Source organism: Prionailurus viverrinus, chromosome C1 (assembly GCF_022837055.1).
Source record: "Prionailurus viverrinus isolate Anna chromosome C1, UM_Priviv_1.0, whole genome shotgun sequence".
Lineage (NCBI taxonomy): Eukaryota > Metazoa > Chordata > Mammalia > Carnivora > Felidae > Prionailurus > Prionailurus viverrinus.
In genome coordinates, this window is record NC_062568.1 from 51,587,041 (window position 1) to 51,605,231 (window position 18,191).

Below are 18,191 nucleotides of genomic sequence, written 5' to 3' on the forward strand. Positions count from 1 at the left end.
GAAAGTAAGTTCTTTGCAGTTTTTTGGGCGTTGATCTGCTACAGTCAGGCTTTTTTTTCTTTTTTTTTTTTTTCTCCTGTCAGGTTTTTGAATGAAATAGTAAAACCTCTGCCAGCACTGTCTACTTCACCTGGCTTTGCATAATTCCAAGAAACTAGAAACTAAAAAAAAAAGGATTACTAAAGAGTTAGAAAGATTGTTAACACATAAGAGAGAAAAAAACCCCAAAACTATTTATCTCTTCTCTCTTAAATCTGAAAAGATTTCACAATATTCCTGTTTTCAAGTACTTGAAGTTTTCTGCGGACAATGCTTTATTTTTAAATAATTGCTTTTAATGTAAAAGGCAATATATATTGTAGATTTAAAATATACTTAAAGTAACAACGAGAAAGGTAAAAATCATTCGTGAGCTTACAGCTACGATTTTAGTAAACATTAAAGTTGTTTAATTTTTTTCCTAGACACCACCTGTTTTTACAAGACGGGTCCATACTACACAAACTATTTTATAGCTTGGCCTTTTTTATTTTTATTGTTTACATCATATGCTGGGTACGTGAAAAGAAACTTGTTAAGATTCTGGCATGTTGTAGTATTGCAGTCTTAAAAGGCACCATCTGTGGTGTGAGGTGTGCGCTTTGGTGGGAAGAGAAGACTCCTGGTGGGCAATACTGACCATTCTCCGACCAAAAGAGACCTCCCCGTTTGCCCACAGCGATGGGCCAGCTAGAGTGCCAGCGCGTGGGAGTAAGCGGAGGGCGTTCAGGGTGACCGAGAGCACGAGCTACCCGCGCGGTCCACGGCTGCCCTGGGCAAGTCCCACTGGCCCCGGCCCAGGTATGGACGGAGGGCGAGAGGGCAGTTCGCGTCGTGCACGGCCTGGGTCTAAACATTTAACCCCCACCCCCAGGGCTGGCGCCACTCTCGGGCGGTGGAGTGAGATAAAGCCGGGCAAGGTTCTGCAACTCCAGATCAGGGAGGCGCAGCTCCGACACCCGCGCCTCCGCGGGGTCTCCAGTAGTGTTTGTTCCAACTGTTTAAACTGTTTCAAAGCGCCTGAACCCAAACGACCTTCTGCAAACAACTCTCAATCTCGCGGGCCGAGAGTTTAGGTTTTATTTGCGGGGAGAGGGAGGGATTGAGCGCGGGGACCAGGAAGCCAATGCAGCCCTCCTCCCGGCACCCCGCAGGCCTGTCCGCGGGGACCCCCGCCCGCGGCCCTTCCCTGCCCTGGGCCCACGAGCTTCTTGCGTCAGCTGGGGCGGGGGTGGGGGATTTTCGGAAGCTCTGCCTGCGCAGCTAGCCCGGGAACGACTGGCCCGGGCTCTTGCCCCGCCCTCTGGGGGGGCGGGAGGCGGAGCGGGGCAACAGCCCAGCGGGCCACTCGGGCCGTGTCGCGGGAGTGCTGCGGTGACCGGAGGAGCAGCCGTCGCCTGTGCCGCCCAGTCCGCGCCGCGCCTCGGCACCTGGGACAAGGCTGCCGTCGGGGAGCGCCACACCACGGTCCCCAGCTCATCATGATGGACTTGGAGCTGCCGCCGCCCGGACTGCCGTCCCAGCAGGTGCTGCCCCGGCCCTTGGAGCCCAGCGGTGGTGCCAGGACGGGGACAGGGGCTCAGGGAGCTGCGGACTGGGCGGGACAACCGCAGCCGGCTTCTCCCGTCTACGGCCTGAGTCCGGACTGCTGTGGCCGCGCACTAGAGCCGCTGCGCTTGCGCTGGGGCCCGGGCGGGGAGAAGGAGCCGGGGACCCAAAGGATTGCGAGGATCCTGTGGGACGCGAGGGGAGTGGGAGTGCGACCCCCGAGGGTGACTATGTGGAGGTCTGGAAGCTACTTCCATGTGCGTAGGGCGAAGGGGCCTCTCTAGCCGCGTCCCCGGCTTCCGGAGCTGGGACTCGGGAGCTCCAGCTGGAGTTTGAGCAGCCCCAGAGGTGGCAGGGCAGGAGGGGGCGGACGCTGGCGGTCTGAGCCGGCGCGGCCCGGCCCTTCCGGGGCTGCGCTGCTCCCCCGCCTCGGAGCCGGCAAAAATGTGCCTAGTCACGGGGCCGCTCTCGGGGGAGTTGAGGTCTCCTCCGGACTGGGACCTGGAGCCCCTGCCCTACCGCCGCCCCCATCCACGTTCTCCGCGGGCGCGGGCGGTGGCTCTGCGCGCTCACCCTGCTGGCCCGTCTAAGGGCACCCCTTGGCAAAGTAATCAGTCAATCCATCCATCAGATCGCTCGTAGGCAGCTTGGCGAGAAAGCCCAGCCCCCAGGGTGGGGGGAGGGAGGAGGTCACTAAGTGCCCAGCGCTCTGCGATGCCCCGACGTGCGGCGGCGGGACCAGGCGCTCCCTCGCGTGGTGGGAAATGTTCGGCTTCGGAGATCCGGGGTCGGCCTCTGGCAACCGGCGGGTAAATGCGGGCGGGGCAGCGAACTGAGGTCGGACGCGGCTTCCCGGTACCCGCGTGGTGCCTCCCAGTGGCGCACGCCGGGTGCGTGGACTCGGCCTCCAAGACAGTGGCCCGTTGGCTGTCACGGCGGCCCTCGGTTGGCCCTTTCCTGCTTTATAGCGTGCAAACCTTGCCGCGCCGGGGCCAAGGGACAAGTTGGAGCTGTTGATCTGTTGCGCAATTGTTATTTTCCCCAGGGCGGCTTTGTCTTTGGATTTAACGTTTCAGAATTGCAGTTCCAAAATGTGTAAGGCAGGATATTCTGTGCTGTGCTGTCAAGGGTAAGAGTTTCGAGAGTGGATTAGAATTTCTATTGATTTTAGGCTGTTAGTAAATTTTTTGCTGCCATATATTATTTCTTCCTTGGATGCTTTCGTTTTTTTCTAGTTGAGAATTTGCTTCGATTTCTTAGCATGTTTCTTTTGCTAGGGCAGAAGGTGGGACGCTTGGGTTTCATAGTATTTTGCTAGCGAGTTTTGTAAATTGTTATAAAAGTGAAAACAAGTTACTGTTCATACTTTGTAGGGACTTTCAAAGAAGTAGATATTTATATTTCCAAATATTTTTGGTAATTGGGTTTTTAGGAAAAATACTTAATACTTGGTTCAAGGAAATGTGTAGTGTAATAGGTATAAGTAAGAGCATATGTTTATACTGTTAAATGTGAAGTTTTACATTAATCTTGAAGATTTAAGATTTTAAGTTATTGACAATATATTGTGCTTTTTTGTTATTTAAAGCTGTTTGTCTTAACCTCCCCCCCCCCCCCTTAATGATTAGGATTGTATTCCCTCAGTTCGCGCTACTATGAAGTATATTGTACTTTCCGATTTAACCTGCTATTCAACAGAATTTATATAACCATCTAGCTATTTATACAGTAATCTATATAACCAAAGAATATAAAAGGCTAATGGACTTTTGTTTTTCTAAACTGTGTTCTAGAGTTCTCTATTATTTTTAATTTGTTTTCCTGTGTAATTTAACATTCTATATATACAAAAGTTCATTAAGCATGTGTATTCCTTTCTCTTTTAAATGTGAATTTTCAGTTATATTTGATAAGATAACTACTTTTCCTCCTTTGTAATCAGACACAGTTTTCATATTTGAAGACTATGAAAAAAGGAAATGGAGTAAAATTTGAAATCAAGTTCATGTGTGTAACTGTTAATCATATTAAATAATAGTGGTAGTCTGGAAAGATTTCAACAAAAAGTCAAGAATGGATTCTGAACTTTGTCAAATAAATTCCAGGTATGAGGTGGTACTAGGATTCAGTTTTTCATCCTGTGGGCAGAGGAGGTATTGATAAACAGGGTAGAAAGCAGAGCCTGAGATTCTGTATTTCTGTTAGCTGAAGGAACCATCCATTGTCCCTTTCAATGGTGTCTCAGATAAAGTACTTTTATATATGAGGGATGGAGTTGATCTTGGACTAGACTGATTAAGATTATTTTTAAAGGAACATAACACAGGCCTCTCATCTGAATGAATGTTAAGCAAAGAACAACTTGACTTTTTAAATACGACTTTTTAGAGTTGAGAGATTATGGAAGCTGCATGTAGGAGAATAAATACACAATTCATATCAGTCTTTCTGCTTTAAAAATAATTGGTCATTCTGGAATCTTTGTTGTTAACTTGGGTTTTTATAAACAATGCTGGATAAAAAAGAACTCCTGTCTTTCTTTAGGATTACCAGGATCAGTTGAAAACCAAATACAGTTTTTCTTAATATTTATTTTCATTCAGGATGAATATTCTTCAGAGCTACATGAGAAAAGGAAGCCTCTGTGGACTATAAGCACATTTTTTGTTGTTGTTGTTGTTGTTGAGAATTTCCTACCTACTGGCTGAACATAATTTAAAGTGGGTTTTGCATAAAAAATATTTTCTCTTGAATTTTTCTTTGATCTGGGGTTAACTTTTCAGTGCAAACTCTTGGGTGCAGGAAGAATTCGGCACTAAGATGATAATAGATGAGTTATTGGGCACTTCCTTGAGTGCCAGGAGCTGCAATAATTGCTTCACATGCATAATTCCACACTAACCCCATGGGAAATACTATTATCTCCAGTTTCCAGGGGGAGAATAGAGGCACAAAGAGGCCAAGAGTCCTGCTTAAAGTGCCCCCAACTATTTTTTATTAATTACTTTATTTACATAAGTAATCTCTGCACCCAACATGGAGCTTAAACTCACTACCTGGAGATCAAGAGTCCCACATTCCACCTACTGAGCCAGCCAGGCGCCTGAAATGCCCCAACTATTGACTGGTGGAGATGGGATTCAAACCTAGATAGTCTGATTCCAATGGCTTTAAATCACCACTTCCAGACTTGACCAGGACTGCTTAAACTTTAAACAGGAGGAATAGCTCACATTTTAAAAAGTGGATTAATTGAGAAGAACTAGGGGAAAGAGAGGCAGGAATTAAAAAGATTAACTTCTGCACCTTTTGCACTTAACAAGAAATTCATTAACTTTGTATGTATTGGAGGAGGCGGGCCCTCTTAAATTCAGTGCAAGTAAATACAACCTGGCAATTCATTACCACATGGGGGCTTTTTAAGGAAGACACTGAGACCTAGAGGGGTTTCATTTGGAGGGGCAGGACCATTTCTTTTCTTTCTTTCTTTCTTTCTTTCTTTCTTTCTTTCTTTCTTTCTTCCTTCCTTCCTTCCTTTCCTTTCTTTCTTTTCTTTTCTTTCTTTTCTTTCTTTCTTTTCTTTCTTTCTTTTCTTTCTTTTCTTTCTTTCTTAGTAATCTCCACATGGGGCTCAAACTCACAACCCTGAGATCAGGAGTCACACACTCTGCTGACTGAGCCAGCCAGGCGCCCCAGGGCCACTTCTCAATATAATAATACTTTTAAAAATTCATGGGATCTCAGCAGTGTTCAAGATTAAAGTTAGGGTTATGTTAGGGTTGGGGCATTACATTTTTCAGGGACCATTTTTCCTTTTTCTTAATTAAATCTGTTAGCTGCTAGACCCCCCCTTTGCTTACCTTTATTTGCCTTGTTAGTTGGTACATTCTCCTGTTCATTGACTTTTTTTGCTTTGAAGTAGTCAAAAATAAGTTTGATTATATATATACATATATATATATATGTATGTATGTATATATATATATAGTGAAAAGTGGGATCGACAGGGTTAGGCCAGGTTGAAAGTCACTGGGTAGAATGGGGAGAATTTGAATGGAAAATGGCTAGGAGAAATTTGTTGGCTCAAATTAAACACCAGTCTCTTGTTTAGGGCACTTCTGAATTGAAGCAAGCATAAGGGCTCAAGTTATCTCAATGAAGCTTATTTAGGGTTTTGAATATTTCAAAATCAAATATATTATTTCTTAGTCTTTATTGTTAAACAAGTTGTTTTCAGAATTATCGTCTTATTTGTGTGAATTAAAGATGGTGCAGGATTTTTAGGATTTGCCTGAAAGTTAGTGTGGGTAAACCCAGGGTATGTAAATGCCTGGTCCAGGGGTGCCTGGGTGGCTTAGTCGGTTTAGCATCTGACTTCGGCTCGGGTCATGATCTCAGTTTGTGGGTTTGAGCCCCGCATCGGGCTCTGTGCTGATAGCTCAGAGCCTGGAGCCTGCTTTGGATTCTGTCTCCCTCTCTCTGCTCTCCCCTGCTCATTCTCTCTCTCTCTCCTGTCTCTCTCTCTCTCTCTCTCTCTCTCTCTCAAAAATAAATAAACATTAAAAGAAAATAAGAAAATAAATGCCTGGTCCAGCCATTTCTGAAAGTTTGCTGAAATCTGTTGCATACCAGGGTATGGGAGGACAAATTTACTAATGCTTTATTTAACGTACCTCCTTCACCTTTGGCTGTATGTTTGTTTTAAGTTTACTGTTAACATGAATAATAGAGTTTATATTTTGATAATATGATTTTTAGGAGTTACTAAAATTTCATTGCCACCTGCTTTTAAATATGGTCCAACAGACATTTATTGAAAGGGGTCTAAGATACAGGCCAAGGCTTTTTCAATTGCCCAGTTGATATGGCATGTTTTCTGGAAATGAAAGCAAAAATTTTATAATATTTACATTCCAAAACAGTATTAGGAAAAAAAATGGTATTCTTACACTAACCTTCCCCTACACACAGACACCCTCCCTCCAAGAAAACACCAAGACTGCTAAACAAAATTCCGTTCTGCCTAAAGTTGTTGGTTTTCTTTGTGTCAGCCCCTGCCACAATAATCACTTTTCAGTTTATTGGTATTAACAGTTTTAAGAACCTGGGCTGGCTCAGTTGGTAGAGCATGTGACTCTTGATCTCAGGGTCATGAGTTTGAACCCCAGGTTAGGTGTAGAGATTACTTAAAAAAAGTTAGGAACTCTGAGGGTAGGAGGCACTTTTAACTGATCATCTTTATGGCACATGGCCTATAATACCTGCATGTCATAAAGCCTCCTATATGAGAGTCTTTCTGTGTGTGTAAACATGTAAGTTTATTTGACCCAAACTCTGATAGTGAAGACAAATCCAGGGCATAAGAAGGGTTTAGAACACCAAGTCCATCTATCAATGGCCCTGTTGATAATTGGCTCTTGAGAGTCATTAGAATCCTATCGACAGCCTGTGTTCAGGAAGATTAAAAAAAATCCTTGGCAATGCCAGGTAGTCACTCCTTTCTCATAAACTCCGAAATGGAGACTTTGGTGCCTGTGGTAATAGCATACTGGCCAGATCTGAGCCCTCCGTTGCTTTTTTTTAAAATAAGAGAATGATTGTGTAAGAAAAGAAAAAAAAAATCAGGTCATTTTGACTTTGAAGCTTTCTTTTGAACTTCAGAGTTTTTATTTTCTGCATTAGGCAATTCTGTTGCATCGCCTTTTAAAATCTCTGATATTTGTCTTGACTGTGTATTTTTCCCCCCTCTACAGCTAGATTGTGAATTTCTTGAAAGCTGGGCATAGAATTTGTATTTCTCTCCTTTTTTAAAAAAAAAAAAATATATATTTACTTTTGAGAGGAGAGAGAGCGAGAGCCTGAGCAGGGGAGGGGCAGAGAGAGAGAGGGAGAGAGAATCCCAAGCAGGTTCCACACTGTCAGTGCAGACCTCGACTCAGGACTCCCGAACCTCGAGGTCATGACCTGAGCTGAAACCAAGTCAGATGCTTAACCAGCTGAGCCACCCAGGTGCCCCTGTGCTTTTTTGGAAACAGCTATATGAGATAGAATTCACATACTGTATGGTGTACCCATTTAAAATAGTTCAGTGATTTAGTGTATTCAGAGTCGTGCAGCCATCACCACAACCGATTTTAGAACATTTTCAGTACCCCAAAAAGAAACCGCATAATTATTAGCAGTAACTCCCCATTTCCCTTCAACTCCCTTAGTCTCTGGTAACCACTCATCCATTTTTTTATCTCTGTGGAGTTGTCTGTTCTGGATATTTCATGTAAATGAAATCATGCCTTATGTGGTTTTGTGTGATTGGCTTCTTTCATTTGATACCTTGTTTATAAGGTTTGACCACGGGGTAGCATGTATCAGGACTTCATTCCTTTTTATTGCCGGCTGCTGTTCCACTGTATGGATACACCACGTTTAATTTCTGTTCTCATCAGTTGATGGACATTTGGGTTGTTTCTGCTTTATGTATTTCTTTTTGTTCCCTACAGCAATGGTTCTTAAACTTTGTTTTCTAGTTGAATCAACCATCAGTATTTTAACATGCTGACATCCAGGTCATATCCCTCATTAAAACAAAATCTGTGATGGTGGGACCCAAACATCAGTATATTTTTTTTAAGCTTCTGAAAAGAGATTTTCCAGTGTGCAGTCAGGTTTATGAACCAGTGCCTTAGAGCACCTAGCTCAGTGCTTGGTACCCACTGAAGGTATTTATAGTGATTTAGAAAATCTGGTTAGGATATTTGTCGAAAATCATGAAAAGAAGTGTCTTTGTATTTGATCACTGACCTTCACAACCTAAGGTTAACACCCAAATCTGAGATCTGTTTTAAGGTGCCTGGCGAATGTTGGAAATTCAGTAAATATAACTTGAGCTCTTTAATCCCTCATGGGGATTTGGGTGATAATTTTGTTATCAAGAGGTTTTCCCCAAGGGGGTCAGAATTCCTCTGTGTTTGGTCAGGAATGTGACCTGTGAGAACGTGCAGTCTCAATCATTTAGGGTGAGCCTAGGAAAGACAGTGGGGACAGAATGCTTGGGCTAAGTGTTGGAGAGCCCGGAGGCTAGGACACACTTTGCCTTCCTCTAGGAAATTCCGTGCTCTGAGTTTTTCGGCCTTGTTATCCTCTCCATTTGAAGAGAACAAAAACCTTACATCTGCAAGGCAACTTTTAGCAATTCAATTTTTTGGCTCCCTGTAATCTGCCTAGTGAAGTATACTTTATATTCTGACTGCGGTAGCTGCCATTTGTACTTACCCAAATGGCTTTCTGGTTTATATCTTTGGAAACTGGGGCTAACTTCTGAATCTTTTACGAGTGAGTGTGTGTGTGTGTGTGTGTGTGTGTGTGTGTGTGTGTGAGCTACAGCACTGCAGTACCACTCAAGAGACCTGAAAGTATGGTCCCATACTGGGATTGGGCCCAGAAGGGAGCAGACACCCGGTTCCAGCCACAGCCTCTCTCTACTGTGGCCAGGTAAAACTTTGGCAGCCCACCTCCAGCCTTTCTGTAGCCATCAGTAGTTCGAAATTCTTTTAACCCATTCTTCCTTTTTGCTTTAAGATTTAAAAAACAATATCTTATTCTTTCATTTGTTCCTAAGAGTTTTGTCCTGAGGATAGGTGTAATGTGTGTTTAAAGTACCTTCAAACAGTGGGATTTCAGTGTTAACATTTAGGCTGTATGCAATGCATACTTGTATTTCAGTGAATGACTTGCCCCGGTAAAGGCTGTTTTCCTTCTTTGCTGGGATGTAGCCATCATCCAGGGTGGGTTAGTGCCCGTCCCTCTCCCCACCCCATGTCTGTGTAAGATCAGGAACAATACTGACTGCCTGTGTGGGTGGCCTGCTGATAAAGAGTATGGAACTTTGCTGTACTCCAGACTTGACAGCCTTTTGTCTGCTCTGCTTCAGCACAAAAATATAATGCACATGGATGTAGAACTCAACCTGTTCTCAGTCTAAGGGATTAGAATACCGGGGAAAGTGATTATCCTGTTCTGTTGCTTTCTGTGAACAGAACTGAAACAGAAGAGTGACACATGGTAGAATTACTCTACTTTTTCAGGTGTTTGAGGGCTGACTACAGAACCTGTCCTTTCTGTTGCTTTGGTTTTTTTTTTGTATTGGATCTAGGGAGTCTTATTGCTGTGTCTAGAGACTGGAAGAGCCCTGAATTTTTTTGACGTAGCAAAAAAATAAATAAAAAAATTTTTAATGTTAAAATCCTGGTAATAAAAACCACCAAAAATTAAAAATATATTTTTTAATTGCCATAGGGGAAATTGCCAATTTTGAAGAAGTTGTTTTTGTTCTTGGTAATTCTCCGTGAAACAGAAGTAAAATATGCTTTGAGGAACCAACCCCCAAGGACAGGACCAGGGCTGGTTCACTTTATGCTAACTGCAGTCCCTGCCCTGTATGTTCTTCTGCTGAGACCAGGACCAGGAATGAGAACCATTCTGTGGGTTCAGGCTCTTTCTTCTCCAAAGACAGAGGCTCACCCTCTGCTGGAAACTTCTTTACTTAAGGCTGCATGTTTGGGAGAACCTTGGGGCATTGGATTGAGAGTAAGGATGGTGACTTCAAGAGGGCAAATTCTGGGTTCTATTTGACTTGGAAAAAAAGGTGCTAGCATGAAAGGGAGCGAGATTGGGAGGAAAAAGAAAACTAGTTTAAGGGACTTCTTTTCATGGACCCAGGAGGAATACAGACTTTTTGGACTTTTCCTGAGGAAAGCATCAGATGGACTTGGAATTTGTACCTGAAGATCTCCTAAATGTTTAATACTTGGATTTGCTCTTCAGTGTGCAGCCGGCACTTACGTTCTCCATGTGAGGAAAGAGAAAGCAATTTTGAGTATTTACTTGTGGTGTTGACACTCGTGGTCTTTAGTTCTTTCAACAACCCTGTTAATGTAGGCTTTGTCTTTTCCTGAGAAGACTCTTTGGAGAGGTTAAAAAACAGCCCAGAGTTCAGTTTAGGAAACCAGAAACCACACGAGATGTTTCAGACAGGGAATTTAATACAGGAAATTAATGTATAACTGATTGGACAGACAACCCAAAGATTAGCAGCCTCAGGAAGCCACTCAGAAGCTGGCACCGCATCAGGAGCTGGCAGCACTGAGAGGGGTTCTCCCTCCCACCCTCCAGCCCCTCTCCTGTGCCCCTTCTAGTTGATGGAGTGCAAATATGTGACCACTGGGTAATTCAATAATGTCATCTTAGAAATCCCTATAGAGTACAGATGGAGTCTCCATTCGACGAGTTCCCAGTTTGGGTGAGTATTCCCATTGTTGGTAGGCCAAGTGCCTCCCTTTCCCTGTGAGGTGCCCCTGGGATGCCAGGGCAGGATTGATTCTGTGTAGCCATGTTTTTGATGTTGCTGAAGGACTTGGGCCTCTGGCTCTTAAACTTCTGGGGAGGTTCAGAAAGGAGGGAAAATATCTTAAGAGCTGGGGAACCTCACGTCTTTTCTCAATGATCCTGAAGAATAAAGCCTTTTCTCCCCCAGAGAGATGGGAGTAAGAATGACACCCCTAGATAACTCATCCATCTTCCTTTCCTCTGTGCCTGTGGGACTCTTGGAAGTCTGGGGCTCCTGGAGTACATGGCTCAGAATCCAGTTGATAATGGTACTGTAGAGCTTTAGCAGTTGTGGCTGTGCTGGTGGAGGTGGTCATGATGAAGAGACGGAGGGGACAATTAGTCTTCCCTTGCAGTCACGTTTAACCAGCTTCCTTCCAACGTCATGAAAGAATCAGCCTTTTGATGTTACAAGGCATCTGAATACAGACAACCAGCTATTTCATAGGGAAGGAAAGGGAAAAAGCTGACATTTACTGAACACCTGGTAATACTGTAGTAGGTCTTCTTACTTGATCTTGACAATAAATCTGTGGTGATAAAGGCTATTACCTCCATTTTACAGGTGAGGAAACCTACTCAAAGAGGTAAAATAAGTTGTCTGGGGCCATGTCACTCATGATGGCAGAACAGGGATTTAGCATGTCCATAATCCCTGCTCTCCTGTCCATTTTCCTTGTTCCTTCCGTTTCTTTTCTTGTCTAGTAACTGTGGGTATTTTGTTAGAAACTAAGGAATGAGGTACTCCTTTACAAAGATTAATTAAGGCAGTGTCCTTACCTCAAGGAGCTTTACTCAGTGTTTTCCAAAGGGAGTGCTGCTGACACGTGGGCTGGACTTCTCTCTTTGGAGTGGAGGGCTGTCCCACATTACAGGATATTCAGCACTATTGTGACAGCTAGGAACCCCCCCACCCCCATTTCCATCCAGTTTCGGTTGCTGCTCAGTGGTGGTACCAGCCCCAGTGGAACCGCTGTCCTGCACGGTCTTCTAGAGACTGTTGAAGCCAGGATATTACTGTTCCCAGGAAAGCTCAGGGCATTACAGGAGTCCCTCATGATCCAAGATGCCCAATGGTTGCCTGAAACCGCAGATAGTACTAAACCCTATATACACGATGTTTTTTCCTATACCTGCATACCCATGACAAAGTTTAATTTCTAAATTAGGCACAGTAAGAGATGAACAACAACATGATAAAATAGACCAATTATAACAATGTAATGTAATAAAAGTTATAAATGTGGTCTTCCAAAATACTACTCTTCTTGTGATGATGTGAGGTGATAAAATGCCTATGTGTTGAGATGAAGTGAGCGACATAGGCCTTGCGACATAAATTAGGCTGCTGTTGACCTTCTGACAATACATCAGGAGGATCGTCTGCTTCTGGACCTCGGCTGACTACAGGTAACTGAAACTGGTGGAATAACGGGACTCCACGTGTACTTCCTGGTTCTTTGTAGGAAGGCCCCATCTCCTCAGATGGCAGCCTGTTCACACCTTTTATCCTAAACCTGAAGGGAGTAACAGAGAGAGAGAGAGAGCCACAAAAGCTCTAGAAACCAGAGGGACCAAGAACATTTCATTTACTCAGGTAGAGTGTCTAGTCCAGTTCACTTAACACAGAGGTCATTGTCATTTGATATGGTAATATCATCATTGCTGATATTCACCGTTTCTCAGGCCTACAGCTACAAGGAAGCTTTCCTCAAAAGATAAGCTAAACATTATTTTAAAATTTCAAGATGAAGTTAAAAGCCATGTACCATACCTCTCTGGATCTTTACTGCCTTTTCTACTGGGTACTTCGTGAAGAAGGCTGAGTCCTGAGTATAGAATAGCTGAAGAGGTTAATTATGGTAATAGATTGATGCTTTGGAAAAAAAAAAAGTCTAGAATATGGGGGCAAAGTGAGGTACCATGTTCCACCGTCAGTCTGAGGGACATAACTAGGGGCCTCTAAGGAAATATACTTAGCATTTATGTTGACTGACGTGTTCAGGTTGCAAGGTGTTGTTTTTTTTTTAATGTTTATTTTTGAGAGAAAGAGACAGAGCGTTAGTGGGGGAGGGGCAGAGAGAGAGGGAGACACAGAATCCGAAGCAAGCTCCAGGCTCAGAGCTGTCAGCACAGGGCCCGATGCAGGGCTCAATCTCAGGAACCGCGAGATCATGACCTGAGCCGAAGTTGGCCACTTAACCACCTGTGTCACCCAGGTGCCCCCAGGATATTTGATTCTCTCAAAAAATCAATTTTATTGTTAACTTGAAGGAATATGTGTTTATAGATTTAAGGTATAATACTTTATTTTTAGTAGAGCACCCAAAGAATAATTTGAAGTATTATTACTATGAAATAACTTTGATAACTTTAAATAATTTTTCTACGATTGGTAGTTGGGTCATAAGTGATAGGAAACACGGTACCTTTGTTATGTAAGTAATTAGAATTCTTTGAACCCAGACACCTTATGTGCACAGTGAAAATACTGAATTCTGAGCCTAAATGTGCACCTACTCATTCCACAAAAATTTATTAGGAATTTACACACCCTAGGAACTTTCAGGGCATGAAGTTGTTTTCATCTTCCAAGATAATGTGGCAAATGTGTTGTCTTCCTTGAAAGACATTTGCTTTTCAAGTTTTCCCTCCTCCTAATCAAACGCTTTGCTCTTTGTACACCTGGATTATAGGGCATGTTTCATATCATTGAGCATAATTTACTTTATATCTCTGTTTTCTCTGCTTAAGGTCTTCCTCTAGGGCAGAGACTGTATTTTATTTCTTTTTTATAACTCTGGTGTCTGGCATCATGCCTAGACTTTACATAATAGTAGTTGCTCCCTAAACTGAGGGTGAGTCTTACTGCCCTCCAGGTGCTCGGTATTTACACAGGCTCATCTGTGACACATGACAGCCCCATGACAGTGCAGAAGAGAAAGTGTCACTTCCAACTGGGGTGCTCGGAGGACATCCTGGAGGAGGTAGCATTTTAACTACAGGTTTTTATTTTTGTTTTTGTTTTTTAAGTCCAAAGGATTTCTTTGGCTCAGACTTCATTTGGAACCCTGAGGAAGGATGCAGGCACAAGCCAGACTTCTGGCAACCGATTGGGTCACTAGGGATGAGAAGGTTAATTTGGGGCTGGTTGTAGAGAGCCCTTCACTGCCCATGTGTGGCATTTCAAGTTTTCTGTAAGTATCTTAAAACACAGAAGGCTTTGGAAAGGGCAAGACACATGGGCTGAATGTGGACAGGAAGTTATTATGGCCCATGCATCAGAAAATGGAGACGTTGGAGACAGAGGGATTGTGGGGGGGGGGGGGAGTGGAGAGGTGTGGGTGTGGTTTGGCATCAGCACATGTACTGAGGATCTGTCTTGTAACTCTAATCTGTAACTACCTTTGTTAGCCATTTAAGAAGAATTTTTTAAGCCCCCTTTTCATAGGAGAGGAGTAGATTTCCTCTTTCTGTTGGCCCCATCATGATACCATTTGTGCTCAAGCTGTTTCTACGTTTTAACAGGAACTCATCCACCGGTGTGTTCATTCCCCTGATGAAAGGGGAGGGAAACAACCCAGAAATTGCTGCTTTGCTTGAGGGATGGATTGTTTTTTCTCCAAGGTGGCATACAGGGAGTTTGTCTCTTTGTGCCCTTCTCTAAGATCGATTTACTCTTACTGCCCATTTTCAACTGTAACAGTCTTATCCTTGGCTTCCAAGCCCAGTGATTAGCAGTATTCACCGAAGAAAAGAAAGAACAGACAGTATCCTCTCTTTTTCATAAGCCCCAAGCTAACAGAGGTAGGCATCTAACCATATTGGTGATAGCAGCCACAGTCTCTCGGGCTCTTCTCAGTGCTGGCCAGGGTGCTAATGCTTCAACACACTGAATTTGTTGTTTGCGCTCCTTATTCACCCTGTGAGGCAGGCATTATCCCAATGTTGCAGGCCAAGGGCTGACGCCCAGAGAGTTTGAGTCGATGGACGTTACAGTGGCATGTGCTTCAGTTCCCTCAACATTGGAATGTGTATGACACCTGCCACGGTGCTCTTAAAACTGAGTAACAAAAGAGCTGGGCATAAGGTCTATCGCACAGCACACATTCAGCAAATGGTGGCTGTGGTGTTCTTACCATGACTGTATTTCTTTGGCGCGGGTGGCTCGGTTGGTTAAGTGTCCGACTTCAGCTCAGGTCGTGATCTCACAGTTCGTAGGTTTGAGCCTCACATCGGGCTCTGTGCTGACAGAGCCTGGAGCCTGCTTCCGATTCTGTGTCTCCCTCTCTCTGCCCCTCCCCTGCTCACGCTCTCTCGCTGTCTCTCAAAAATAAATAAATAAATAAATTTTTCTTAATAACTGTATTTCTTCTCTGTCGGGGATGTTTGATGTGTGGGGAGCTGAGATTTCTTAGGCACACTTGAAAAATTCCTTTCTTGGGGCGCCTGGGTGGCTCAGTGGGTTGAGCGGCCGACTTCGGCTCAGGTCATGATATCGCGGTCCGTGAGTTCGAGCCCCGCGTCGGGCTCTGGGCTGATGGCTCAGAGCCTGGAGCCTGTTTCGGATTCTGTGTCTCCCTCTCTCTCTGACCCTCCCCTGTTCATGCTCTGTCTCTCTCTGTCTCAAAAATAAATAAACGTTAAAAAAAAAAAAAAAAAATTAAAAAAAAAAAAAAAAAAAAGAAAAATTCCTTTCTTGAATTCTGTGTAGTGGCATAAACACTCATACTCTTTTTGCTCTTTGCCGTAAACTTATTCTCCTGTGGTCTTTCCTATGTGTGTCTTTCACGTGGGGACTGAAGTCTCTAGAGACAGAAAACCAATCCGTGGCAAGACCTTACATGTGCCCTGTGGCAGCAGAGGGCTACCTGCTGGCCCAGTCTCCCCTGTGGGACCCTCCAGCCTGTCTGCTGGATTCCCTGTACTAGTGTGGATTGATAAGCTGCCATCTCTTTGAGCTTCTTCCCAGACACAATCCTTCACTTGGGGCAGAATTTCTTACTCGGGGGTTCCGGGCCTAGAAAAGCAGCAGAGTTTGGGGAATGGAAGCACGTTAGTGGAAGTATAAATCCAAACATGAGCTGAGCTGACCCCTGCAGCCTTGTCCTCTTCCCAGCCCTGCCCTACATCATTTAGTCTTCAAAGTCTGAAATGGTCCTTTTGTAATGCTACCCCTGAGTAACTCACACCTTAAAAAAAGGAGGGGGGCGGTTGGGGAGCCTGGGTGGCTCAGTGGACCAAGCGTCTGACTCTTGGTTTTGGCTCAGGTCATAATCTCATGGTTTCGTGAGTTCGAGCATGGCACTGTGCTGCTGGGTATGGAGCCTGCTTGGGATTCTCTCTCCCTCAATCTCTCTCTCTCTCTCTCTCTCTCTCTCCCTCCCTCCCTCCCTCCCTCTCCCTCTTCCTCTCCCTCTCCCCCTCTCCCCGCCCTCCCTGGCTCATGCTGTCTTTTTCTCTCAAAAATAAATAAATGAACTTTAAAAAGGATAAAAAGTAAAGGGTAGAGTGGTGAAGGGAAAGAAGACCTTCTATAAAACCCTTGAGGGGAGGTAACCTAGCTGAAAACTTCTTCCATTCACTACCCTTTGGTATTGCCATGATGTCTGATGCGTGCATAAATTACGACCTCACCTTCCATTTCTTATATAGTGGTTAGACCCAGAAGCTTAAAATTTAGATTCTTCTCGTGTTCATTTGACATTGGCAATGGAAGTTGAATTTATTAATGGTTTTAATACTTCACCCCCGGTTGTCCTTTATATTTTTAAGGGGCATTATGTACTTTTTTTTTTTCATATGAAAAAAAAGCTCTGTGAGGCTAGGCTTAGTGTCTTGGTTAGTCCTGGTAGGAATGGCACAGTGAGGTTGGGCGGCGAGGTCCACGCTCCCCTGTGCAGCTGGTTAGCAGCAGAGCCCTAACTGGTGCCACATTGGGCGGTCTCTCTCTGAAGAGGCCTAGGTTATTCGAGTGACTCTGTGACCTACACCTGGGTTGGAGCTCACTGTTCCCAGTTAGTAGATGTGGGTCTTCAGGCAAAATTACTGAACCTCTTTGTGGTTCAGTTCCTTTGCTTCAAAAGGGCAATGGTGATAACACTCCCTGCCTTGCAGATTGGTGTGAGTAAAGGAGATGCTAGATACAAGTGCTTGCTGTCATGTTGAGTCAGAGAAAGTGAACTACAAATGGTAGCCATTATTATTAACATTATTACTTACATTATGTCATACCACTCTTAATCTGGATTTAGAGTGCCGTACTATGATCTTTCATTCTCAAGTCTTAATGTGAAGGCTCACCCGCTAACCAGTGTCCTTACATATTTATTTAGCAAGTTAATTGAAAAGATTGACATTAAGGAAAAGAAAAGATTTCTGTACTGATCTTAAGAGCATGAGATACAATATAGACACTAATTATAATTTTCTATAAGAGGTCCAAGTTGCCACCTGGAGGTTGGCAACAACAGTGGGTACTGTGTGTTTTCAAACATATGCATCTGAAAGCAGCTGAAATAGAATTTCCAAACTCAGCTTCATTCATATCCTTAGTTGGAATAGACAGTGCTTTCCTGTCACCTAAGCCCCTTATTTCTCCCCATTCTTCAGATGACGTTTGCAATAATTTGTAATTGTGTGGCGTCTGGACCACACCACCCTGAGTAACATCCAAATGGTCCGTTCTGTCATTACGAGCCCCTTTAGTCATTCAGACTCACGCTGGCACCTGCAGGTCACTGTAGGAGCTTTTTACAAATAATTGCTAACAGGGTAAGTACTACCTGGTGAAGTTTGGGAGGGTTCATGTTCTCACTGTATCCTGAAGAACTAATTTGCAAAACAGAAGAGTTTGGTTCAATAGAATCTGAGCCCCCCTTGCAACTGCACTGTCACTAACCAACGGAGCTAGTGCAGCTGAGGAACTGAATTTTTAATTTTAATTAATTTTGACTTACATTTTAAAACAGGAAAAATAAGTAAATGTAAAACCAGAAACATTGTTAAGATCTTTTGTTAATTCTTTATTCTGGAAGGCAGCTACATTTCATGTGATCATATCCGTGAGATGTGTTGTAATGTATATTGTGTTCATCACTTCTGATATCTCATTAATAATTTTAAGTTTTTGGTTAAATGTTAAAATATTTTTTGATATATTGTATTACACATATTGCTAAAATTAAATTCACTTGTTTCTTTTTTGTCTTTTTAGTAAGGCT

The 18,191-nt window shown here is 43.7% G+C and overlaps 1 protein-coding gene across 2 annotated transcripts in view; it reads left to right on the plus strand.

Annotated features, from left to right (window-relative positions):
• Positions 1–1,367: 1,367 nt before the first annotated feature.
• The window catches only part of NFE2L2 (NFE2 like bZIP transcription factor 2), a 35,670-nt gene continuing 18,846 nt past the window's right edge, over positions 1,368–18,191 (plus strand). Inside the window, exon 1 of one of the 2 annotated variants that reach the window (XM_047869908.1) lies at positions 1,368–1,565. In XM_047869908.1, the coding sequence (XP_047725864.1) occupies positions 1,521–1,565 (45 nt within the window). In that variant the 5' untranslated portion in view covers positions 1,368–1,520. Of the gene's footprint in view, positions 1,566–2,570; positions 2,717–18,191 lie in introns of those variants that run through there. The other variant, XM_047869909.1, reaches the window with a different exon arrangement.